We start from the raw sequence: 26,861 nt of genomic DNA on the forward strand, positions 1-26,861 counted from the left end.
GCTGTGCCGACCACTAATGGCCAGCAGGCTCATCTCAGTTTTCCCAAGCAGATCTCAGAACTGTCTTTGAAACATTGATGAATTAATAAATCAATTCTCTACATAATAATGCTCTGTTTTTTTTTTTTGTGCTTTTAATATCCAAGAGGCTTCCCTACTAAAAACTAGTAGTGACCAAGTTCCCTGCATCACAGACACACAGTAGCCGCATTTTTGATCAAGGGTTCAGAGTCAATTTCTTCAATTTTGCAAGACAGTGTATCCTGGTGAATCAGCACAGACTGTCAGTCTTATTTCCTCTATTAAGATTTCGAATGTAAGCAATGCTTTCACTTATAATTAAACTGATGCAGCTTTCTCTTATTTTATCACTCGTATATTTCTGCAGATGAACCAAGGCCTGCTCTTTGAATTTCCCTGATGGCTTACACAATGGCTACGCAGAACCAAAAGAGAACAAAACCAAGAGAAGAATATCATCCTAACTGTTGGGTAGAAATAAAGAAGATTGGATTCTACTATTATTTTTGTATCACAATTAACTTTTATACTTCCCCCACTTTCTTTTGCCATGAAGGAGAAAAGTTGATCACAAATAAGTATAGATGCCTTATTTACCTAATGGATGAATTACCTTCCAGTGAGAAACATAGGTTTGCCTGGTCCTATGGCTAAGTCAGTGGTAGGGTTTGGGTCTATCTTTACCTTTTCTCTCCTTGTCCAGCTGTCTTTGAACTCCACAAAATGTCTTTTCTGTCCAGTTTCCCATTCTGTTTTTAGGATAATGAATAAGATCTCCATAATTAAATCTGTGAATCTTTTAAGCCTTCATTACTATTCATCATTAGCATTATCCTCAGCTGTCTTACCTTTCCTCCAAATTATTGAAAATATTACACATGCATAAATTAATCATTAGGCATTTAACCTCCAAACACCTTTATGAAATCAGGTTTACTAGCCATTTTACATTAATGTGAATTCTCACTTTCCAAATGAATTTAAAAAACCAATTGCAAATAGTCTACTAACAAACACTTAAAAATTAATATTTGATTATTTCCCCAACCAGTCATATATTCAGATTGTCGACCTATCCATTATATTCAAAATGGCCAGCTAGCCATATTTTAAATTAAACATAAGCCCATGGGATTTAGCCTTTGTGGGCTTTGCACATTTCGACTTATGTCAATATCAAGAGTCAATACAAACCTAATACTAAAACACTCAATCTCTATGTTGAAATTTTATAAAACCAAGAATTCTCTTAAAGCAAGAATATCCTTTTACAGTCTGTTTTGAGCCCCCAAACAAACTCGACTGAAGGGGAGCTCCGTTATAATTGAATATGGAATGGCAAGCTGGACTGTGTGACACATTAAACAATTAAACACACAAGAAATTTAATTAAAGTTCTAATTCACTTTGGATTTCCCTGTATCCTGCAATTAGACTGTTTCATGCTAGTATCAAGTCTTCAGAAGTCAGGAATGCCCTGCTGAAAGTAAATCTGCTATGTCAACAGCAAGTAGTCTGTTAATGTCAACCAGATGGCAGGGTAATGGGTGTCGTTGCTAATACCTACTGAAGGTTGGTTGACTTTGACTTCTCTACCCCACATCCACTGGTCCTGGGACATGGACTGGCAACTTTGTATGACAGGGATATAGAGGAAAGAGACAGACCTTTGTTTTAAGGAAAAGGTGCCCACTAAACAAGATGCACCTTGATAGAAGAAGAATCACTACAATTAGAGGACCTGGATCCAGTCTGGGTTCCACCACTTGCTACTCCTGTGTCTTTGGGCAAGTTATCATGCAAATGGAGTTACCCTGAGTCAGCCTAGATAAAGCATGTGAGATCAGCCAGTGTGCAGGTATTTGAGGGAAAAATGATCTGTTAGCTGATCTACTTATAAAATGCCTGAGGGTGTTGTTCATGTGGTTCCAAATCTAGGACTATTTTTATTATGCTGCTCTACAAAGACCCTTCATAAGAGTCTCTTGTGTACATACTGTACATAAGTGTGTACAAGTGCATGAGTGACCCCAAATCAGCTACACTGGGAGCTGACAACACAGACTCCTTACCAACTTGCACATGTATAGAGCCACAAAGAAAGAAAATGCTTGGCTAACATAACCAGATACAGAAGTGTCTCCAAAGCAAGAAGTAACAAAGCAAGTCCAGAGCTCAACCACAGAGTCACAAGTGTCACCAAGCATCACTGAAATCTTGATAACTCCTAACTTGAAGGATTCCCAATAATTTCAAATGCATTTTTTCCCAGCCCCGTGGAACGCAGAAAATGCATTAGGATGCTCTATGGTGTTTCTTCTAGTAAATCAAAGCCCTGCAAAACAGTTCAATGTTTTTCTCTGTCTGAGAGATGTCTAGGTCATTATAATTGGAAAACTCCATTCAAACCCTTACCACAATTAAACAGCCCATGCATACTTTTGTCTTAGTAAATTACACATGACCTCAGGTCTATTTTGTTATGTATGAAACACTATTTCCAAGCCATTCGGTTTTTAAAATGCACTGATAGCAACAACTTTAATTTAAAATGCCAGTGTTCAATATGTCAAAGCTCAAATATTCTCTGGGATGAAGCTTTAATGCATATATATTATTAATGCACTATCAGAGGACAGATCCCTAAGTTGATTCTAATCAACAAGTCATTCGTCAAAGACTACATAAAGCAAATTTGGTGTACAATAATAGAGGAGAGAATTTTGTAGCTGGATGGTCTTGCTACCTAAGAAAGAAGAAACAGAAGTACAGCAAGTCTGCAGTTTGGCATTAGGAAATTTAAAAAAAAAACTGAGTTTAATAAGACACTGGTTTTATTCCTTACCAACCATTTGGACAAGAAATTCTTTGGAGAAAGGAATGGGAAAAGCATGAGTATCACAAACTACAGACTATGCCAGGATGAGCCATGGCTCAGGCAGGTTTCTTGCACCTCTTCTTTTTGCTGTTTTTAAATATCTTTAGTTGTAGATGGACACCATACCTTTATTTTGTTTATTTATTTTTATGTGGTGTTGAGAACAGAGCCCAGTGCCTCATACATGCTAGGCCAGCCCTCTATCACTGAGCTACAACCCCAGCCCAGATTCTCACACTTCTGGCCATTGCTTTTCTTATTATGAAAACAGATAAACTGCCCCCATCATGGATTCTGGGAAGCTCTGTGCTTGGAGTATAATGTTAATGCAAGAAAATGTTAATGTAAGCAAATGTTAGTGCTCTCACAGGATTCCTGCAAGAAAAGGGGGGAAGAAAAATAGAAAAGTTTCTTGTTTACTATCACAAATTTTATAAAATAAGATAGTATTATATTTTAATGATTTTTTTTATTTATAGGGCCCATTAATTTAGGGCATTAGTGACCTTGGAAATTACCTTTATTTATGCAAATGGTTGGCTGCTTTGTGTATCAGAGACGGTGTGGGTAAATATAAATAATCAGAAACCACTGGTAATTGGAATATTCTTGCCAGTTTTGAAGCAGATAATCTGAGGCCCCAGATTTCAGTATTTTCTTAGAGAAAGTTGTTCACTATTCTCATAAGTGACAAACAGGTCAGACACATGGTTCAGGTAACCACTTCAGATCTGCCTCTCCCCAGGAAGAAGCTATTTGATGCTCCGTACCAAGTTTATCCTGCAGAAGGATGGCAGCTTGTCACACTGTGTTCCTACCTTTAGTGACTTCCATAGTAAACATCCAATGTTACTACATGAAAACAAACACACATTTTTTTTAGGCTCATATTAATCTGCCCTGATAACTGGCCAGAGCTTAGTCTCAGACTGGGAGGCTTTTCCACCCCAATTTCTCTACTTCTAGAAAGAGAACTTAAACTCTGAGACTAGAAGCTCATTATCTAAACAGCTAGAAGAATAAAAGCTCTAGCAAATGAAATAAAAACCATTTATAATCCATAATAGGCTCAATTCTATGTTAAGACACAGTGACCAAAATTCATGATATAAATTAATTTATAAATTAAAATTTGACTTATTTGACTTACCTTGCTCTAAAGAATTCTTTGAAGCTAAAATCAGCGTTACAAATTGTTGATACTATGCACAATGTTACTTATTATTGGATTTTGTAAAAATATCAAATTCTTATTCAAGAATATCATCAAACAGTCGAAATATTTAAATTATAAATCATATTTTTTATCTAGTACATGAATATACTACACAGAAATATCTTTTGCTTATAAAACAAACTAAAGGAGCTTTTCATCTTTGGAGAACAAAAGCAGGTGTTCTTGCTCAAATGAGGCAACGTGGTGTGAGGGGGATAAACCCTCGATGGAGATTCAAGCTCAGCCTTTGCCACTTGATAATTGAAAAAAAAAAAAAACACCAACACACACCCACATGCTTACACACACTCTTAATCTCCTCCATTTTCTGATTTTTTAAAAGGGATTATACCTTCTGACCACCTCACAGGACTCCTTTAAGAATCAAGTGAGATCTTATCTAAAAACACCTTGCTAACTGTAAAGCACAATGTAATGATAAGGAATTATACTGTATGCTGCTAGACTCTAATACTCTATCATGAAGGAATTCAAATATGAAATCTTCCTTAAGGTAGACAACATATTAAAATGCTATGCATAAATCGATCAGAAATCCCAAAATTTATTTCTAAGGCATCAAAATAACAAAGTCTAATTTTCTGTGAGAACATCTTAGCATCTGCTCTATGCTTCCCATAATATTGGATGGAAATTAAACATTCAATTTATCCACACCTTTACCTGAACCTAATTGGCATTCAGTTAAACTAGTTAGTGAAAGAAGCTTTCTAAATTAAGTTTCTTTTCAGTATAAAAGAAAATATGTTTTAAGCATGGACCTAGGGATACAGCTATCTTCAAATATCTAAAAGGGAAAGAGTTTAGACATGTTCTATTTGGGACCAAGAAGTGACATTAGAAATTATACTTGAATAAACAGGCTTCAGCTCATTATAAAGAAAAGTTTCCTACAGAGAGAAATAACCAAAGATAGAGCAAACACCTCCAGAGGCAGTGAGGTCATTGTCATGAGCAGCATTCAAGCGCAGGCTGTTCTTGGCAAGAATTACAACTTACAACTTTTTATTTAAAATAAGAAGAAAAACCCTCAATTGTAAATGCCTTTCTTAGATTCCTCAGGGGGCCAAAAACTCTGAAAATATTTCCACCAGTATTACAATCATAGAACATCTCTATGTTGAAATTTCCAACTCTGTTCTCCTCAAATCAAAATAACATGTGGTATAAACCACTTCATGAACCTTGCAATTTATCACTATTTTGCATTATTATAATACTGACATGAAAATGTAAGCCTCTTTACAATTTAAATTCCATGAGAGAAGATAACTTGTCTTATGAACATTCTTTCAACCTAGAACACTTCTGGGTGTGTATGAGATGCTCAATAATTATGAAACCAAATAAATGAATTCCCAGGTACAATACATAGTCTTCTTCAAACATGACTCTCTTATCTCTGCATCTAGACTGGCCTTGCCTGCTGCCCCATGAAGTGGAAAAACAAAGCTTCTCCCTGTTTCCACATAAGTGTCGCCAATTTTCAAATACAGCTTATTTTGTGTTGCATTGCTCAAAGTGGTAATTCCTAAAAGCTAAAAATCTCTTATCAAGAAATATCACAAAATTAATACATGTGACATTAAGTATTAGGTTTAGACTTATGGGTTAAAGCTTGCTTAATGTCACAGAATTCACTGTAGTAAAGATTATGTCAGTTTCTTAGAGGCAACCATACATGAAGTTGACTCAGTATAATTCCAAAACAAACACTCTGTGTTAATCTCCACACTACCCAGACCAGCTGGAGACAGACTGTGACCACAGCTGCCAGGTTAGACTCTCCTGGATGTGCTTTTATTGTTCATTTAAAAAAAAAATCAACATATCAAAGACCCTGTTATAAAGGCTCAGGGGAACCAACATTCATTTAGCTTAATAATTTTATTCACTGTTAGTTCTATCAAGGGTAATGCTTATTTGTTGATGGAAATATTGCTATCTATCCTTGCTCTTCCTCTTGCCTGCGACTCCTCCCTCCTCATGAGCATGTTCAGGAATGCCAGAAAAGTGTCAAGTGAGTATTAAATACAACCAGAGAAAAAGGAGAGAGGTTGATCCCCACTAGGCAATAACAAAACGAGAATATATTTAATATTTACTAATGCTTTGTCATGCATGAAATGCTTTCACATGTTTCTGGATCAAGCAAGCTACTGAAAGACTCCATTTTATGACAGCTGTGATTTTTCTGAGCACTGTCCCGTGTCCTGCTTCCTTTTATTGCTGCCAGTATAGTTCCCCATACTGACTTAACTGCCAATTTTGAAAGGTTATAGACAATACATTAGATTCAGGGAGAGTTGAGCTGGCTTCAACTTGGGAGATTAATGTGAATAGGTCAGCTCAGGGAGACTCGGCACAGCCCAGGGGTGGTGGACCACAGCGGCATGAATTCCACACCCGTAAACAAATTCCTCTTATTAAAAACTGGCATGAAAGCCTTTTAAGAAGAAAGGATAAAAGGTGTTTACTTTAAAGAAAATAATTTCTCCAAAATAACAAAAATGCATACGGGGAGACAAATTCTGAGAGGGTTTGTGGACTGACATATTGGCCATTATACCAATAAGACCAGTTTCCAAAATGATAGGCTTTGGATACCCAATAACAAAACAAGTGCTGCCACAGTCAAAATGTCACCAATGGATCACCCAGGAGAACTCACTCTCCAGCCAACTCAACACCATTCTCATCCTCTGGGTGGACCCAAGGGAGGACCCCAGAATAAATACCAGGAATAGCACTTGTGCTGGGAAGAAAGGCTTCCAGAGCACAAAGAGCATCACTGATTAAAAACTTGCTTTGTTGATGTGGTTGATTTCTGAGTAGAACTTGGATTCTGTGGCGCTCACTGTCCTTTCCACTAAAAAGCTCACAAAACCAAATGGAATGGACTACCTAAATAGGCGCACTGTGCTCTTTGAGAAGACATTTTTGATATTCAATTGACAGTAAAAAAAAAAAAAAAATGCCAACTATAGATAATTCATCCAGGTTTGTTTTTGTTTCGGGGAGAGCATTTTGGAGCTAAACCATCATAATGGCCTAAACAGAAATCAGTGCTACTAAAAAAAGAAAAAAAAAAGAAAAGAAATAACCCTTTTACAAAAGGCCACAGTATGGTTCATTACAGTTGAGCTCCTTACTGGTAACACATACTCACTCCATTCCCGAGGCCTAGATCATTTTATTTGTGCTGAGACAAGGGTTATTAACTAACTCATGAGAAAAATACAGACCATCAACTTTATTGGAACACACCACTCTTATTCAGTCATGTGTTTTCTGTGGCTGCTGTTAGTACTTAATAATGGTAGAAGTAAGTCATAGTTCTGAAGAAAAAAACATGGCCCACGAAGCATAAAATATATATATTTTTTTCTGTGGCCCCTTACAAAAAGTATTCACTGGCCCCTGTTGTAAGAGATTAAATTTCTTGTTTCAAATGAGTACTTATTTATACATCTGAGTACAAACAGACCACACCTCCTACTGAAGAAAAGAGGAGGTGGGGCAGGTTAGAGAGGAATGGAGAGAAAAATAGTAGTTATTACTATGTCTGGGCATGCTATCGAGGTCTCTGACTTAGCTTCATGTAGGTGTGGGAGGTGACTGGATCTAAGAAAAAAACATAATCAAAGTCAATATTTTACTTTTTCACAATGGAATGTCAAATCTGCTACTGAATCTTTGACATTATAAACATGGGTCTTTTATCAATCAATCAGAAAGGCCTTCTTCTCTGAGACACTCCCAAAGAGCTTTTTCTGGAATTGAGGTATAACATGACAGCAACAGTGTTACTCCTCTAAATCCCAGGGAGGGTGGGGAAGTGCTCTGTGCAGCCTGGCCTGGTTAGTGTTCACTGTAGAAGCACTGAGGTCAGGAGTGCTGAGGTCAAGGGTACTGAGGCCAGGAATACTGGTCCGCTGTAGTCAGCAGCTTAGAGTAGTTATATACACCACAGGTACCACTTAGGGTGTAAGGAAACTGGAGGAACTGCAGAAGAAACAGGTGCCAGACAGAGTCTCCCTGTGATACCTGTCAGTACAACAAAGTTAAGCCTATGACTGGGTTTGGGATAAATAATGGAGCGGAAGCAAGAGCAATGAAGCTACAAGGAATCAGAAATGTGGACAGAGAGAAATGTGAGGAAGCTGGCTGGCCCTGAGCACATCAGACTCCAGAATAGAACTTGAGATCACCTTTATCTGAATCTCCAAGGGACAAAAAAGCCTCATTCCTTACATATAATTTCTGCAGTTTTTATCACATGTAAGGATGAAAGAAAGGCTACTTAAAAGATGGTCTAGATAATGTGAAAATTACCCATCCAATTTGGTTCTATAAGTTTTATCGAAGCATTAAGTCAGACTGCCAGAAAGAAATACCAGGTTAGATGTATAGAAAAATGCCTTAGAAAATTTACAGTTTCATATCTGAATATTAATATCAGAAAGAAACAACATGACACCAACTTCACAAATTACAAAAAAATCTAATGCTGCCAGAGCAGAACATGTTCCTAAATGACTCTTACCCAAAGATTCACACCCCACACCTTCCTATACTAGAAAGTCTCTCTCTACCAAGAGCTATTATAATATTTTCTCAGGCAATTCCATAACCTATTGAGTCTTTGTTCACTTTCTTGTTTTGGTTGTAAGAAAACCTAAAGATTAAAATTTCAAATTTATAATTAATAGATGATTGCCTACTAGATGCCAGGTGCTGTGCTAGAACAAATCATGCAGGTGAATGATGCCCACAAAGTCTCTTGTCTCAAAATGTTCACAGTACAGGGGAGGAAGCAGATGTTAGATTAATGGACAGATATGATGGTGGTACCACCAACTCAAGGGCCCAGACAATTTCCAGCCTTGGGACATTAAAGGTACACATACAGCAACTTAAACAACCCAAAATAATCTCACTCTTTACTTAACATTTCAAGGAACTTAAAAGGGACATATATATAAACTGCAAAGGCCCCTTTCCCCTTCCCAAATCGCCAGATCCCATATATTTCAGTGTACCTCAGAACTCTTTATTCCCAGACCCATGAACTTTTTTGGTTCCCCCCCCCTCCTTCTCCTATCTGTAATCATGTAGTTCAGTCTGGCATCTATTCTAAATAGCAATTAAAAAATCCTGACCCTTTAGGAGAAGAAGAGAGAAGCAAAACTGAGCAGACAAGTACAGATTCTCTTTACCAGGCAGGGGCACTGTTGGATGGAGGGCTGCTGTCAACATCACACTTGGATAACTTCTGTCTGGTGATATAGTTAAATTGTGAGAGAATATTGTGAAGGTAGAATTCCTCATTTAGCATAGATGTCCAGAGAGGCTCTCTCACAGAAGTCCTTAAAGCCAAGACTTGGAGGATCTAGAACTTGCTCTCCAACAAGCAGAAGGACAGACTATGCCAGGCAGCAAAGCTTAGGCATGGATGCCTGAGATCTGTGCATTCTCCAGGAACCGAAATACACAATCTAACTAGAGAAAAATGAGCATGGGGAAAACAGATGGGAGATGTGGCTGGAAAGATGAGTGGGATAGAAACCATGCAGAGCCTTCTATGGTCCTGGTAAAAATTTTGATATTAGACTAAATACAATCAACAGCCAAAAAGGGGTTGAAAGTGGAGCATAAGAGGATCAGATTTCCCAGGTGCTTAGTGAAGGATGAACTGGATAGGAGGGGCAGGAAATGAAGAAGCCAAGTGGAGATACAGCAGGTTTAAACCCTGATGAGTGGCAGTGGAGTGTACAGGCAAGTGTTGGATTTAATCTGTGGAAACTGGTGAGAGACTGATTACATGTGGAGGGAGAGGGCTGTGTCGAGGGCAGTTCTTGGAACTCCAGCTATTGATACTTGAGTAAATTGGGTTGGAGGAAGAGACGATTTGAGTAGAAATATTGAGAGTTCAGTCTTGAAATTGAATCCATTATATGTTAACTGAACATTATGTTTGGAAATAAAAAAAAAAATTAGACCTAATTGCAATAGCTCCCTCATTTTTACATGCCCAGAGCTTCCAGTGGTGTTTAGCAACAAGGAAGTACTCAATAAATATTTGAAGAATGAACAAAATTTCCTGTGGTAGTTCTCTCTCTGGTATTCAGAATATTTGAGCAATGTCTTTAGATTAAAACACATTAGGTTTGATAAAACATACTTTTATATTTGACATGTGGAAAAAAGCTTGCTTACTGTTTTTATCATACAAACTACAGAAAGCAAATTCCAAGAAAAGTGTCCTTCCCCGGTAGAGCCTGGTTTTGAAAGAAATGCTTGGAAACACTGTTTTATTTAATCTCTGATTATTTAAATTTTCCTTTTTTCATTCTGTGGCATGTGTGCTCTTTTATTGTTAAGTGACTTCAAGTTCCTTCAGAAAGTAGATGGAATAAATTACAAAGCAACACTGTGCCTCAGATTAAGTGTGATTTGTGGAGCTTAATGGCTAGATTCTTGCTGTGCCCCGTCATTCCCTGGCAGCTCCTTTTCAGGAGCTCTTCTTAGGCAACAGAGAGTTCAAGGGCTGTCCCTCAGATAATCTAAGATGACAATAAAACCTGGTCCCAGAGCAACTTCCCAGTTCTGGATTCTCTATCTCACTAGTCTTGGTGTTTGGCAAATAAATATGCTGCGTAAATATTCCAGGAGACATGGGGGCCCTTGGTGCTACTTCTCCTTATGCAATCCCCACAGTGCTGTGCCTTACACAGAGGACACAGACAGAAAATCACAATAATGGCAGCAGTGACGGCATATGCATCCACAAAGGGGCTTGCTTCATTCAGGGGAGCAAGTGTGTAATTGCTAAATTGCAAGAACTGGGTCAGGTTGGTCAGAAGAAATTCCAGGTAAGAATTTTCCTGCAATAAATGCTACAGAAGCTAGTTTTGAACCATCACTTTTCTATCATATAGGATGACTTATTTTCCCTCTCCGATTTTATGTTTTCTCTCTCCAATGCTTTGTTTAAAAATCCTTCTCGTCCTATTATTCCACTTCTTCATTTCATATTTTACCCAATTTGGACTTATTCCTGAGACATTGAGAAAATCTCTGATCCCTATGTCCTAGTCACAGTGAAAACCAAAACCAAACCAAAACGAAACAAAACAACCCTGACTTCATTTTCGATAACAAGATCTGAGCCAGTTGCTTATTTTAGAATCCTCTGGGATAAAAACAAAACAAAACAAATCCCGTGAATTCAGATCCCAAACTCTAATGTAAACAATATGGAATTGACCTTCTTACAAATTTGCTGAAGTACTTCTGTGGTTACTAGTTTCCTGAGCTGTAAAATGGATATAAAGTTTATTAATTTAAATCTAACAGGAGAATTCATAAAAACACAATGAATATCAGGGTTCTGAGGAAAACAGATCCACAGCTTCCTAACAAAATTCTGAACACTGCCATAGGTACTCACTTCCTCATTTTCCAACATCATCATGAAAACCAGCTTAACCCAACCAAAATATTTTTTCCAGCCTATTTCACAGATGACTAAACAGAATTATAAGAGATAGTTGGTGACAAAAAAAAAAAAAGCCCTTTGGAATAAATAAACACAAGAAATGCATGCCAATCAATCTCTTAAAGATTTAAATTATTCTTTAGTGTGGGGTCCCCAGAAATGCAGCTCTTGAACATCCCTTGGCTGCACAATTGTCCCAACAACCTCATGAGCAATCAGTCCTGCTACCACTTCTCACAGGAGGAAAGAAATCCTTCCTCCTGCCCTGTCCAAGTGGGTCACTGCTGCTTTTCTCTTTGTTCAGCCTTTCCTAGGAGGTTGCCAAATTCTACTGTAGTTCACTGCATATTTTAAATGCTGGAAGTGGTTGTGCCCAAAGAAGGTCAAGAACATCGCTCCTGAGCAAGAGTGGGGATGCACTTGGGAAAGACAGAGGCTAAGATTTAGGTCACCTCTGGGGAGGTGATTTGTGTCCACCAAATCCTTAGTGTTTATTGGTATTCGTGCTTTTCTATGGGCTTTCTGCTTAATGTTCTAAATGAAGAGCAGTATTTTTAAGTGCCTTCAAGGTAATTTGCAATTATTTTAAATAAAAATGATCCAATCATCCTATAAACAGAATCGCTATCTTCTGTAAACAGAGCTGGCAAACATTTCATCAGTCTTAAAAATACTCCCTCCTTTGATTAGCCACCCTCCTCCCACGGCGGTGTTCCCTTTCCTTTTCAGAGTTCCTTAAAGCAACAGTTCAGACTACACTAGAAAGACGTGGGGACACTGGGAAGGAGTCCTCTAGAGATACAGAGGCTTGCCATTTTTCCTGTATGCTTCAGGATTTCTTAGGTTTCTTTTATTTTTCATGATTTATAAAATAAAAAGTACTAAAACTTTAGATAATGAACAAAACAGCAAGATCCGAACCACAAGAAAAACTGTAAGATTCAGGGATTACCTAGATCTTTCTATTTTTTTTTTTTTCCTGAGCACAAGATAGGCAAGAGCTATGTTAGAAAAATAGAAGTAATCACCATCAGGGTTTTCAGACATGACCTTGTCACTAGCTACCTGGACAATCAATGGAACTCTAAAATGCAAAACTGATTTTTGCTGACATTTTATTACATTGTTGAGGTCATTGGAAAACAATAGAAGATTAAGAATCCCAGGTTCCTTGGGTATACTGCAGCTGTTCTGATTGTAGGGAAACATTTAAATCCATTCACACTCTGAAATGCATATACCTGCAAAGTAGGGTTCCCTAATTGTCTGCAAGGACCTATCCTCCCTTCTTCCATGGCACCAGAACCTCAGTCTCTGGACAGGTACAATCCTATCGGGAATAAAGATCAAAATCCCCAGTCTCCCTTGTCAGGTGTGGCTACATAACTAAATTCTGGTTGGTATTATGTAACAGAAATATGTGGTATTTCTGCAAAGGATCCTTAAACGTGGGAGATTACCTTCTGCTTCCTCGAATGAATGTAGATTTTATAGCTGGAGCTCCAGCACCTATCTTAGACTTCAAGGGAACTAACCCTGAGGACAGAAGCCAAATGCTGATGGCAGAACAAGATATAAGCCTGAGTCCCTGATGGCACTCCCTGCCCCCCAGAAGAGGCACTCTCCTTTATCTACCCCAGACTCTTACATGAAACAGACACAGCATTTCTAATACCAAGTCTCTTGTATAAGGGATTAGCTGTTTGATTTGGGCCACTGAAAAAAGTTGTCACTGATACGTCTATCATACTGTACAAGTAATCTGGCTGCTCTGGGGTGAGGAATTTAGCTTCCTCCTCTGCAGAAATTCTTTCGCTCAACTAAAGATTACATAGCCAAAAAGAACCCATCAGAAAATACTAGCCTAGCATCTTCCCACAAGAGCAAAGGTTGCAATCAGCTCTGCCTCTGAGCATTTCCACTAACCCCAGCATCCTATCACTCCAGTCCAAACTGCTCAACTCCAGGTGTCTCCCTGAAAAAGCATGCCAGGTATAGGACATAGTGCACTGTTAATCAGACTGGCAGAGGTCATCAACTTCAGCACTTGTGCTCCAAACCAAATGTGTCCCCGGAGTCTAGGCACTGCATGGATGCACAAAACTGCCAACCTCTTATGTTTAACTATTATAACCAATAACAATAAATTATAAGAACTATATTAGTATATTGAAAGATGCTCTCTTGTTTTATAAGTACCCAGAAGTGTACCAGGATCCTAAATATAAAAAAATATTAATAACAGTAATAACAGAACCGTATGACTGCTACTGTACTATTTGGCTAGCACTCTGCTGGGAACTATTATTTGGAGTTCAAATAAATATTATTACTCCTATTTTGTAGATGAGAAGATTGAGGCTCTCAGAGGCTCAAAAACTTAGCTAATACCCTATAGTCAAATCACGGCAGTGACTATAGCAGAACAGAAATGTTTATACATTTAAAATATTTTAGCTATATAATCTCATCTCTCAAACTATGAGGCAAAGTAATCCAAAGACAATCTTTATTTCCCTTTCTTCAGAACTACAATAAGCCATTATAATCCTACCTTTATGGGTTTTTTTATATATATATTTTTTAGTTGTAGTTCGACACAATATCTTTATTTATTTATTTTTTTATGTGGTGCTGAGGATCGAACCAAGGGCCTTGCACATGCTAGGTGAGTGCTCTACCGCTGAGCCACAACCCCAGCCCTCCTACCTCTATTTTTTTAAAAAATATTTTAAAGTTGTTGATGGACCTTTATTTTATTTATTTGTATGTGGTGCCGAGAATCAAACCCATTGCCTCATGCATGCCAGGCAAGCATGCTACCACTGAGCCACAACCCCAGTTCCCCTCCTACCTCTATTTTATGCTGTCATGACCCCTTCTTAAAAACCAGAAACAAAAAAAAAACTGATAGCATTTGTCAACAGATGGTAAATAATGCTAGAACACAAATGAAACAAATCACAAGTGTTCCCCCTTAATACCACCCTTCACTAACAGTTTCACTTCAGGGTGACCGATATGTTTCTAGAATAAGGGTCACTAGACAACTTTTAATTTGTACACAACCAAACTGAAAAGAAACACCTACAGTGACATGTTCTTGGGTAATTACAGCTCTATATGCCATTTCTTTTGACACAGGTCTGATTTATTTTCCACCTCTTTGTTGTGCTTTTGCTTTAATAAAAGAAAAGAATGCTGGAAGAAATTGAGCCCTTAAAGCATTCATTGAATCCATCTGCCATTTAGTCAGTATTCAAACAATAAGTGAGCTTAAAACAGAGGGAAAAAAAATCAATCTTCCTATTTGAAATAAGATCTGTCCTCATAGGAATATCTTTGTGTGTATGTGGGGGGGGGGATATTTCTATTTAATTTAAAGATATATATTTAAAAACATTAATTACATAAAAAGTTTACCATTAGAATAATTAAAATTGTATGGGGATGCTAGAAGCTAAAGAATTAAAATATTCCTATGAGAAGGAACCCAAACGGTAGGCTAGAGCGCCCTCTTTCTTCTCTTTGAAGAAATTCACGAAAGCTCCTCTCCCAGGAAGAAGTCACTGAGCCAACAGCTTAGCAATGCTCATGCTCTCAGAAGCATTATAGTATATCAATTGTTCATTATTTATAAGTGATTTTACAGGTAGAAAACACAGGACTTTCAAAAATAGAAATACTCACAAAGCCATTTCAAACTGCTCCAGCCATTTTTTCTTTAAATCTTTTGTTTTGCAATAAAATTCTAAACCATTTTGTCCTTGGATGTGGATGAGGTAGAAGCCATAAGACCACTGTTAAAAATTAATATTATCTGGATTAATATGCATTATTTATTAAAGATGCAATATTTCCAAACTCACTAAAACATTACCATAACCATTCAAGTACCCCCTCATAACGTAACCATAAACTGTGAACAATTAGACTTCTTATTACTGTCAACTTCCTCTCCATAATACACGTTTTACTGTCTTGCTCTTGTGGCATGTGAGATAATCAAAGCAGTGGTAGTACTGTCCAACCACATCTCACAGAGGCCTGTACCTCATCAATCTCTAGGAACAAAACAGCTGGATCACAAGCCACATTGCACACTAACACACAGTCAGGCCTCTGCTGTGCAGTTTCCTCATCCCCAGATCCAATCAACCAAATATGGAAAATATTTTTTAAAATTCCATTTCTATTGAACATATATAAATTTTTCCTTTTCATTATCCCTACACATTACACCACAATGATTATTTACATAGGAATTACAATGTAGCATGTATTATAAGTACTTAAGAGGTAAAGTACATAGGAAGATATGTGTAGGTTAAATGCAAATCCTGTGTCATTTTATATGAGGAACGTGAACAAATTTTGATATTCATAATGGAGGGGAGGGACTCTTGAATATAAAGGGATGACTGTATTAGCATACTTTTCCTGCTCTTGTGGCTTGTGAGAGGGGTGAACTTATAATCATCAAAGTTATAAGTAAATTATAGTTACTAATGTCCAAGACATCACCTTTTTATTTTCTTTATCAGTTGTAGGATTGTTGGCTATCTTGTACTGTTGAAGATCTATTATTTCTTTCATTTCATAGTTATCACCTTTTCTTTTACATACAATCACTGCCAAATCAAATAAGAAGATGTGCCTGTGAAAGAGAAAGAGAGATTGACTGATGGATGTTCAATGGTTTAGAAGCACATGTATAAACTTTTTCCTGGTAAAATGTAAGTATACCAACCAACCATTTTTCCTTTGGATTAGACAGCGAGGTGTTTCACATTGAAAAAAAGGAGAGATGTGACTTAATAAAAATGGCATGTACCCAGGCACTATCCTTTACCACATGAATGCCCTACATGCATCTCAGTTCCTTCATTTAAAAAAAATGAGCAAAATGATAATAAGAGAAATATACATATTGCAGAGTTGTTGAAAGGACCCATTGAGATTAGCCATAAAGCTTGTTCATGGGCAATTGCTTTTTTTGATTATTTAAAAGCTAAAAATTTTAAAAACTATTAATGAAAAGTGTATCAGTGAACTTCTGCTAAGGTACTTGTAATCAGTCAGAATGCCCTGAGAAGAATTCACCCCTCTCACAAGCAGGGCTAAATTCAAGTCCTCAGAACCCCTGCTGGGTGAACATTAGTATCATCATTTCACTGGGGATCAAACAGACTTAGAGTTACTAGATAATTTGCACCAGGAAGGTGCACAGCAAGATTCATACCCAGCTCTAATGTCAGAACCCAGGCTTTTACCCTTTATGTTGTTCTTCATGATTTAATGAACTTACTGAAGCACAAATAGATGGTGTATGAGCAAAATGTAAAATAGAGAAGTTATGGTTAAATTTCCATGTCAAAATTTCTCTTATTTCTTATTAAAAATGATGTAATGGGGAGGGGGGGAAACATTATAATCCTATCACCCAATATCAGTATTTGTGTTTTTGTAAACTCTTGGAGATTAACATGTATATATGTTAACACAGTGATGATGACAATGATACTTTTACAAAGCTCTAACGCTGTGATTACTTTTAAAGTCTGTGGTTTAAAGGACGTGAGGCTCCTGAGAACTACCTGTAGAGCCCAGGTATCAAGGTGAAAGCAAGAGCTGATGCTGCCCCCTGCTGGCTGGCTTCATATTCTCCAAAGAGCCCAGAAAATAACCACAAAAGCATCAATGGGACACTCACATATACAATTAAGGACTCCTTGCCTTAAATATATGACAAATTTCCCTCAAGAAAAACATCACTTCAGGGTACTCTATCTTCCCTTAAGGCCATTTTCTGTCATTTTGAGTCATTTTTGAATGAATACCCTAAAGACCAATTATGTTTTTCTGGTAGTTACTTATGTTACTTCATCTTTATTCATCTCAATTATCATTTCTAGGCACTGATCTTTCATATTTTTAATTTTTTTTCTTAATAACTCAGACACATAACAGATTCCAGGACAAAAAGTATAATACCTATATCAAAAAAAAAATTTAGGAACCATGGGTTGATCTGTCCCTTTTTCTTCTATTCTTCTCCTCCTTCATCCTCGAAAATTTGTTTTAAGGTTTTCTCCATCTTCTGATACTAATTACTGACTTTGAGAATAAGCATTGCTCTTCTCACCTTTCTTGCTTTGTATGCTTGTCCAGAGTGGTTATTCGAATTTCACCATCTCCCTGAGGTCTTCCAAAGAGCAAAACTGGCTGGTTCTAGAATATCAAATGTATATGTCTGAATTCTTCATAATCACACAAAAAACAGAAACAAACATTAGCAAAGACATTTCCCCAAGAAAAATATCTTATTATGTTACAAATGTTATCAATTTACATATTCTAGCATACTTAAAAAGCTCAAGACTACATGACACACTATTAAAAACAGTCTGTCCTTTATAATGGGGGAATATGTTAATTAATTTTACTTAAAATGGAATAATCTTAAAGTAATCTTAAAAGTTAGATAGATATCAAAAGAGAAATAACTATAAGAATATAAATCACAAGAAAATTCTAGCAATTGATGCTTGCTAAGTATCTACTGTGTGCCAACCACTATAACAATCATAGGGCAGCATGACCTAGACTCTGCCCTCATGAACCATACTCCCCAGTGGGGGCACAATATTCACAGATGCAAATCGGACAAACGCACCACTTCCCTGAAGGAAGAGTACAAGGAGGGGATCTAACTTGGTCAAGAGAGTCCGCCTGACTTTCTTGAGCTAAGATCTCAAAGATGAAAAGTTTTGACTTAATGATTAAAAATAATGAGCTATTTCTCCAGAGGCAGGCGATTAAATTATTCTTTTAAAAAGTAATTATGAGTACTTACTGTACTTGCCAACTGAAAAAATAATTGGCTGAATATTATCACTAACACCTGGAGATTCCATTGTAATAAAGAGCATAAGTGTGTGATTAACAGTTACAAGAACAGTAGAAAATTAAATATTCCATATCAAAATCTCAATGATGTTTTTTGCAGAAATTGAAAATTCCATTCTAAAATCCATATGGAATCTCAAGTGACCCTGAAAAAGAATAAGGCTAGATATTTCACACTTCTGATTATAAAACTTTTTCCAAAGCTACAATAATCAAAACAATGTGGCACTAACAAAAAGACAGACACATGGACCAACAGAATAGTAGAGAGCTCAGAAATAAACTTTTAGCAGTAAAAATTATTTTTGACAAGGGCACCAAAAATATTCATTGGTAAAAGGACAAATGGTAGTAGGAAAACTGGATATCAATATGCACATACAAAATAGTAAAGTCAAAACCATACTTTATAAAGATGAACTCAAAATGAATCAAAGACCCAAAGTAAGGTATAAAACTATAAAAGTCTTCAAAAATTGAGGAAAAGCTTTATAACAGTAGATTGGGCAGTGATTTTTTGGATATGATACCAAATGCAAACAACAAAAGACTGATAAATTGGATTTCATCAAAATTTAAAACTTTTTTGCGTTAAGGACACTATAAACAAAATGAAAAGACAACCCACAGAAGAAAGTATTTGCAAATTGTTTTTCAGATATGAGATTGATGTGTGGATATACACAAAGAACACCTACAAACTCAATGACAAAACCAAGCAATCTAATGGTGCAAGCATTTGAATGGACCCGCCTCCAAAGAAGATAGACAAATGACAAAAAAACACATGAAAAAAATGTTCTGCATCATTTATCATTTGGAAAATGCAAAGTGGATCCACAATAAACTATCACTGCACACTCAATGGGATGTCTATCATTTATACACATATCATACATGTGCGTAGATGAGCGTAGAGGTGTGTGTGTGTGTGTGTGTGTGTGTGTGTGTGTGTGTGTGTGGTTTTTTAACCACCCCCCCCAAAAAAAAACCCAAATACAAAATTAACAAATGCTGGCAAGGGTGAGGAGAAACTCAAACACTTGTGCATTGCTAGTAGGAATGTAAAATGGTGTAGATTCTGTGAAAAATGGAATGAAAATTAAGTACAAAATTACCATACAATAGAGAAACTCTAATTCTGGGTATGCAAACAAAAGAAGTGACAGTAGACATTGGAACAGATCCTGGCACACCCATGTACAGCAGTATTATTCATGATAGATGAAAGGTGGAAGCGACCCAAATTTTCATCAATGAGACTCATAGATAAATAAAACATGGGGTATACATATCCTATATCATCAGCCTTAAAGGAGCAAAGTTTTTTATAAGAAGAAAATTTTGACACATGCTACAATATAGATGAACCCTAAACATTATGCTGAGTAAAATAAGCCAACATCAAAGGACAAATATTATACAAGTCCATTTATCTGAGGTACCCAAAGCAGTCAAACTTATAGAGACAGAAATTAGAGTACTGGTTGTGGGGACTGGTGGGAGGGCGAACTGGAAGTTTGGGGTTAATGAGTATAGTGCTTCAATTTTGCAAGATGAAGAGAGTTCTGGAGATGGATGGTGGTGATGGTTGCCCAACATGATAAATGTATTTAATGTCAAAGAAGTGTGCACTTAAATGGTTAAGATAGTAATTTAATATTATATTTTATTATATTTTTATATGCAGCTATCCAGGCAACATGCTGCAGAATTCCAAAGAGAACCAAATAATGGGAGAATAGGGAAAGGGATTTTTTTTTTTTTTTTTTTAGATTGGACTTTCAAGGAATTTGATGGGGAGAGCCATGGTAGGCTCTGAGAAGATTATGATCAAAGGCAGAACCATGCAAATGCAGGGCAAACTGGAGATTCTATGGTTAAACACAGCACAAGATCTAGAATGGGAAATGTGTGGGCAATTATCTGAGTTCAGGAAAATAAGTTTAAGTCCAGATCAACTGAGGGCCTGAAATGTCTGCTAAGGAATGATGATTGAACATTGAAAGCAACAGAAAATCTTTACAAGTTTGGCAAAGAGGGAGAACTGAGAAATCCACATTTTGGAACAGTAACTATGTAAAGGCTCCTGGGATTGGGTAGGAGGTAAATGGTGTCCCCAAATAGGTAGATTCAAGATGTTTTGGAGAAGGAAGCAATAAAATTACTCTTCTAAAACAAGTATCTTATATCTATTCTCTATTTGCACTGCCCTCCAGGTTAATCCAGGCCTCCCTTCTCTGGGAAACCACTTTTAACAGCTTGCTGACTGGGCTACCAGTACAAAGGGTCCTCTTGAAATGTCAATCACTACCAGACAGAAACCTAGCACCAGCTTCCCCTGGCTGTCACTGTGAAATCTCAACTCATCCTTGGCCTAGGGCTGTGCTGTGCTGTTTCCAGCCCCTCTGGTCACCCCACAGAGGGCCACTCTTAATTTACTTTGGATTTCCAACCACCCTTACCCTTTATCACTTGCCCACCTCTGAGTATCTGAGTTGCTAAGGTTTCTGCCTAGGTAGATCTCCCCCCAGATCCTCCTGTGGCTGCTCAGCATCTTTTAGGTCCCAGTTCAAGTGGTGATGACTCCAAAGGATTAAGCAAAAACTCCCCTTAGTTCCCTCTGCTACAGCACCCAGCTCAAAACACCATCCTCAATGGGACATTTTTAAACCCTCTCTGACTGCTTCCTCAATCAGGATACCCCTTGTTCATGGTGATAGTCATGCCCTGAGCAAGGTAGAGTCTGGCACACAGTGGTCACCCAGAAAATATATGTAAAATGAGCAAGTGAGCTGCTCTCAGCTGTGACTATGCATGGGTATAAAGAGCAAAGGAAACAGTGGATTTCAGTGCTTGGAATTCAGACTGCTGGAACAGAAAGTCCCTGGATAAGGAGGAGTAAAACAGGAGTAGCAGGTGCCTCCAGATATCTATGAACTGCCAAACAGAGGAAGGGGGGGTGTGCAGGGAGCAGGACTCTAACAGCAGAAACTTCAAGGTAAACTATCTTTTCGTCTTCAACTGCAGCTCTTAAAAGTTCCCAAACTGGGGGGGTGAGGGGAAGCTGGATGGAAGGATAATTACATACCAAATTTTCTATAGATAGCTGAAACTGTTTAATTTCACGAAGGGTCTCATTATCTCTTTTCACTTCATTCACATATTGTGCCAAGTCCTAAAGAATGAAGACAAGAAGGCACACTAAGATTAGAGGAGAGATGCAAACCGCTTTGAAAGAAAACACATCATTAATTCCATTAGGGGTAAATGTAACCACCATTACTCTGCAATGACAATAAAATGAAGACCCAATCAATCAAAGCTGCATCTCAAAGGCAATTGTGAAATGTCAGGACAGCTGGAAGACTGAAGAGTTGTCATTTACCACACCCCAGAGAAGAGTCAGGATGCTGCTGCCTTAAAAAACCCAAACAAACAAAATATGCTGCTATGCAGAGCAACCCAAAAGAAACTAGGTCAGAAGAATGTCAATTCCGAGCACAGTAATGCCTGACCTTGATAGAATTATATTTTTACTCAGGTTAGAACAAGGGCAACAGTGAAGGATTTGCAGGGAGAAAAAAAAAAGTAACTAAAAGTTATACAGTGAACCTAAGGGAGACTCTTTTCTGCAACCAGTTAATGTCTTGTTAGTTCCTGAGAGCATTCAGTCAAGCAGGCTGGCTCAATTTTAAAGAGTTAATAAAGAAGAAATAAAGGAGAGCTGATGAACTAAACAGAACAACAACAACAACAACAAAATGAAACAAAGTGAACAAAAAACACTAGCCATGTTTCTCCATGTGCCTTCACCTACTTTAAAATGGCTTTTCTTATATTTGAGGAAACATTAGCTAATCTCCCCATACTGTAACCAGCTATTTTTATTACATGTGCTCCAGATTTTCCTGTTTTGTGAGCTCTTTCTCTTTTTTCTCTCCCCTCTTAAATTCATCTGCAACAGTAGGAACCAACCCTCAAAAAGCAGTTCCTAACTTTGTTCTCAACAGAAATCTGACTTTTCTTACTATGTAGGCATATACGGCTTCTTCAAAGATAGGAAACTTGGTAGAATCTTTTTTGTAATAATAATTGTGATATTTCCTGATAGTGGAACTAAAAGGAATGAAACATCAAAGCTGACACTGAAACTAGTACAGAGACACAGATGAGTAGCTATACATAGTTCTGAGCAGTTCTGTCACATTCTCATTTTGTTTTTAAGAACAAATATTTGCTTGTTTTAAATGAGGGGCAGATATTATTTCCTTCAAAGATATTGATTCAGCATAACGTGGAAATTGGGATTTTACATAGTTCCAATACGTTCAAAAAATCTGCTTTTATCTACCTGTATTTCTTAAATTCAGACTTAATTGAAAACAAAAGTCCAAACTTGAAATTCACTTGTAAAGTTCACCGGCATCCAAAAGAGTAAACCAGATTGATCCTGTCGTGTGAGGAAAATGAGCCACAATGGTGTTCCTGAAGCCTACAGTTGACCTGATGTTTACACAAGCCAACAGTTTTCTATTAGCAACCATAAAAGAACACGGAACAAAAACCATTATATCAAGGCACTATGGCAGTTATGAAAGTTAGCAAACTTCAAAAGTTATTTTAATACATCTCTTAATGTTATAAGTTCTTGTCCTACATCAAATCCATGCAAGTCTATCTATATTGGTAGATAAATAAATGCATATTATAATGTATTAGCATATCATATATACATGTTAGTAGTCTGAATACTATTGTTTAAAAATTATAAACAAGTGACAGATACATTTGCTTTACCTTCATAGCATCAAGAGCCAGTTTCAGATTCGCTTTCTCAATGGGATCAGTGGTATGTTTGACAAGTTCCTATTTGGAAGAAATGGTTTAATACATCAAATCAAAACTAACACATAAGAAAATTTTTTTAAAAAAATAAATCATTATTATCATTATTCTCTTATCCATAATGTGATACATTTTATGTAATGAGGCTTTATTTTCACAAAAAAATTTCCAACTGCAAGAAGACCGGGTAGACATTAAAAGAGCAGGAAACATGCTTGGATACATCTTCTTTTCAAAGACCAAGCTGAATTCTATACCCTGCCACCAGATGCTACTTCCCCAACATTATGCAAGAGTTCCTAATGGCTAACTTCACTGACACCTTTTTACTCACTATCATACATGGATTCTCTCTAGCTGCTGGTTTTGAGGACCACATCTCCCTTCATTTCACAGACATCAGCATGTTCTGTTTATTGTTACTGCTGATATCATTTTCATAAATCCTCCATTTCTGCCAATTCCCCAGTCCTCAGTTACTTCTTTTGTTAACTGTATCTTAGAAAGTTATTGCTCCCTGGATCTTTACTCCAGGTCCCTCTCATTCTTATTTTACACTATTATGGTTTGGATGTGAGGGGTCTCCTAAAAGTTCACACGTGGATAAAGCAAGAGTGTTCAGAGAGGAAATGTCTGGGTTATGACAGCCTTAACCCAATCACTGAATTCATCATCTGATGGGACTGAGTGGTAACTGAAGGCAGGTGGGGTGTGGCTGGAGAAGGTAGAGCACTGGGAATGTGGTTTTGGGGCATATATTTGTATCTGACAAGTGAAGTCTCTCTCTCTCTGTTTCCTGATCATCATATAAGTTGCTTCCCTCTCCCACACTCTTCCTCCATGATGTTCAGCCTCTCCTGGAGCTCCTAGGGAATGAAGTTGGCTATCTATGGATTTAGACTTCTGAAATCCTAAGTCCCCAAATAAACTTTCCTCCTCGACAGTTGTTCTGGTTCAGTGTTTTAGCCACAGCTTTGAAAAAGCTGACTATAACATACACAGTCTACAATTCTACCACAATCACAGTCAGACTGTCAACATCTCCTATTGAGGTTCACTCTCAAATACATACTCTCAACCCAGAACTCAAGCCTGAGTCCCAGACTCACATCCATCTAAACAGTTCTAACTGAATAGATTACAGGCACCTCAAATCCAACATGCCCCACATGGAACCCACCCTTACCCAGAACCCTATTCTTATTCCTGAGTTTGTTATTATTGAATAATGACATCTTCATCCATTTAATCACAGAGGCCAAACCCAGAATGTGTCCCAGACTCCTTCTGTGCCTCTGTCCATGTCTTACTGATGTTAGCTTTGACCCTGCCCTGGAAACCATCCTCCCTGACACTCCCCTGCCCTTTCTCAAATGGGTAAGTAGAATGGGGCTCTGACCTATCTTCTGATTTGTAGTCTTTCCACAGAACCATCAATTCCCTCCATTGGCCTCAGAGTTAGGACCCCAGGAGATCACACTTCCACCCTATTTAGCCTTCTATGATACCCCACAAGTGCTCTGATTGTCACTCAGACCTCCCAGTCAGACTCCATGGTCTCCATCCTGCACACCTTCTTCAACTTCTCTCCCTTTACTTCCAAACAACCCATATTCTATTCATACTCAATTAACTGTAATTCTCAAAATATGTTCTGATACTTAATCCCAAAAGAATTATTATTTTCTCTCTTTCAAAAGCTCTTCCTCTCTGATCCACCTGTCCAACTCTTGCTCTTCCTTCAAAGCCCAACTCAACAATCACTCCTCTGGGAAGCTGGTCTCTACCGAGCTCCCTGGCCTTCTCAGGCATAATAATCTGAATGTCTATCATACTGTGTTCCTGGGCAGATCACACTTCATGCTTTCCTTCTAAAGGGTGAGCTTATCAGTGCATAGGACCTGTCATGTCGTAAGTGCCTGATGCTGTGTCTGGCACAGGGAACCACCCAAAATATTTTATGAATTCAATGCCAGTAGTGCTTCAGCTTATATATAGAGAATCTGCTCAGTATAAAAATGTGTCAAAATTCTATCCCTTTATTTCCATTTTTATTCTATTAAATAAAAATCTATATATATATATATATATATATATATATATATATATATATATATTACACAAAACAAAACCTATCATAATTATTTTTGGGGGGATACAAAGGATTGAACCCAAGGGCAGTCAAGCAGGAAACCACATCCCAAGCCCTTTTATACATTTACTTAGAAACAGGGTTTCTAAGCATCTTATGGCCTTGCTAAGTTGCTGAGGCTGGCTTTGAACTCATGATCCTCCTGTTTCAGTCTCCTGAGCCACTGGGATTACAGTCATGTGCCACCATGCCTGGCCAAACTTTTCATAATTTAAAAGTTGATCATGGAACTAAATATACACTTAAAAATTTAAATACAAAGCAAACCAAGAGAAACTAAGGAGAGAAGTATACTGGATTTCAAAAAAGTATAATTTCATAGTTCTATAAGTCTGTGTAAAACCATATAAGGACCAAAATAGATAATGCTTTAAAATTGAACCTTCTAAATTCTTCAATCAATATTTGACTACACCAAAGTTACAAAATAAATTATCTTATTCTAGACAAGTTTTTAGTTCCATGATGCTTTGGAAACTGATTGCCTGAGTCTTCCTTATTATTTTTTCATAAAATCCAATTTGATTAAGTTGCTTTGAGTTTAGGTCTCATAAATGTTTTAATGCATTTTTAAGGAATAATCAAGGTTTGAATTTTTCTGATTTCTCAGTAGAACAAAAATAGAGATGACTAATAATTTTGTGGCTACAGTTCAAGAAATTTAATATACAAGATGTACAAAGCACAGCAGACTCAAAATTATATTTCACATACAGGTAGTAGATCTTTTTAAAATGACATTTCACAAGCATCAGCAGAGTTGACAGACTAATACAGTAAGACATTTCTTTGGAGCAGAACTAATGAGTCTCCTGGTATAGCTATCAAATTAAATTTATAAGACTCTCCACCCTCATTAGAAGACTAACCGTGGAAACCATAAGCTTTGTGGGTTATAACAAGAATCACTTCAAAATAAATGTAGTCTTATTACAATTTAGTACAGTAGAAAACAATACAGAATGTGACACAAACCTTTTACACTTGTTACAATGCAAAGAGTCTAATATGATCAATCTCCCCAAATTCAGAAGCAGTGAAACACTAATAAATGATTACTGTTAACTACAGAAGACTTGGCAGAGGGCATATCTTTGTTTTTGTTTTGCCTCATTTTTTTTTTTAGCCTGTCCTGTTTGATGGACACAGACTACAACTTTGTGGCAAATACCAAATCATCTTTACTGAAAGGAGGAAAAAATGCCCAGCTAAAAATGTCCAGCTAAATGCCCAGTAGAATGTATCAAACATAACTTTCCTATGTTCATACATGAATGTAAAACCAGTGTAACTCCACATCATGTACAGCCACAAG

General features: G+C 37.3%; 1 protein-coding gene across 1 annotated transcript in view; it reads right to left on the bottom strand.

Moving 5' to 3' along the window:
* Nucleotides 1-26,861, bottom strand: part of Vav3 (vav guanine nucleotide exchange factor 3) — a 357,495-nt gene that overhangs the window by 150,361 nt on the left and 180,273 nt on the right. The window contains exons 11-15 of the mRNA XM_077791577.1: nt 23,347-23,415; nt 21,638-21,724; nt 17,783-17,868; nt 16,162-16,294; nt 15,328-15,437 (exon numbers count right to left, since the gene is read on the bottom strand). Coding sequence (XP_077647703.1) covers nt 15,328-15,437; nt 16,162-16,294; nt 17,783-17,868; nt 21,638-21,724; nt 23,347-23,415 — 485 coding nt within the window. The remainder of the gene's footprint in view (nt 1-15,327; nt 15,438-16,161; nt 16,295-17,782; nt 17,869-21,637; nt 21,725-23,346; nt 23,416-26,861) is intronic.

The sequence above is a fragment of the Urocitellus parryii genome, chromosome 11, assembly GCF_045843805.1.
Source record: "Urocitellus parryii isolate mUroPar1 chromosome 11, mUroPar1.hap1, whole genome shotgun sequence".
NCBI classification, from domain to species: Eukaryota; Metazoa; Chordata; class Mammalia; order Rodentia; family Sciuridae; genus Urocitellus; species Urocitellus parryii.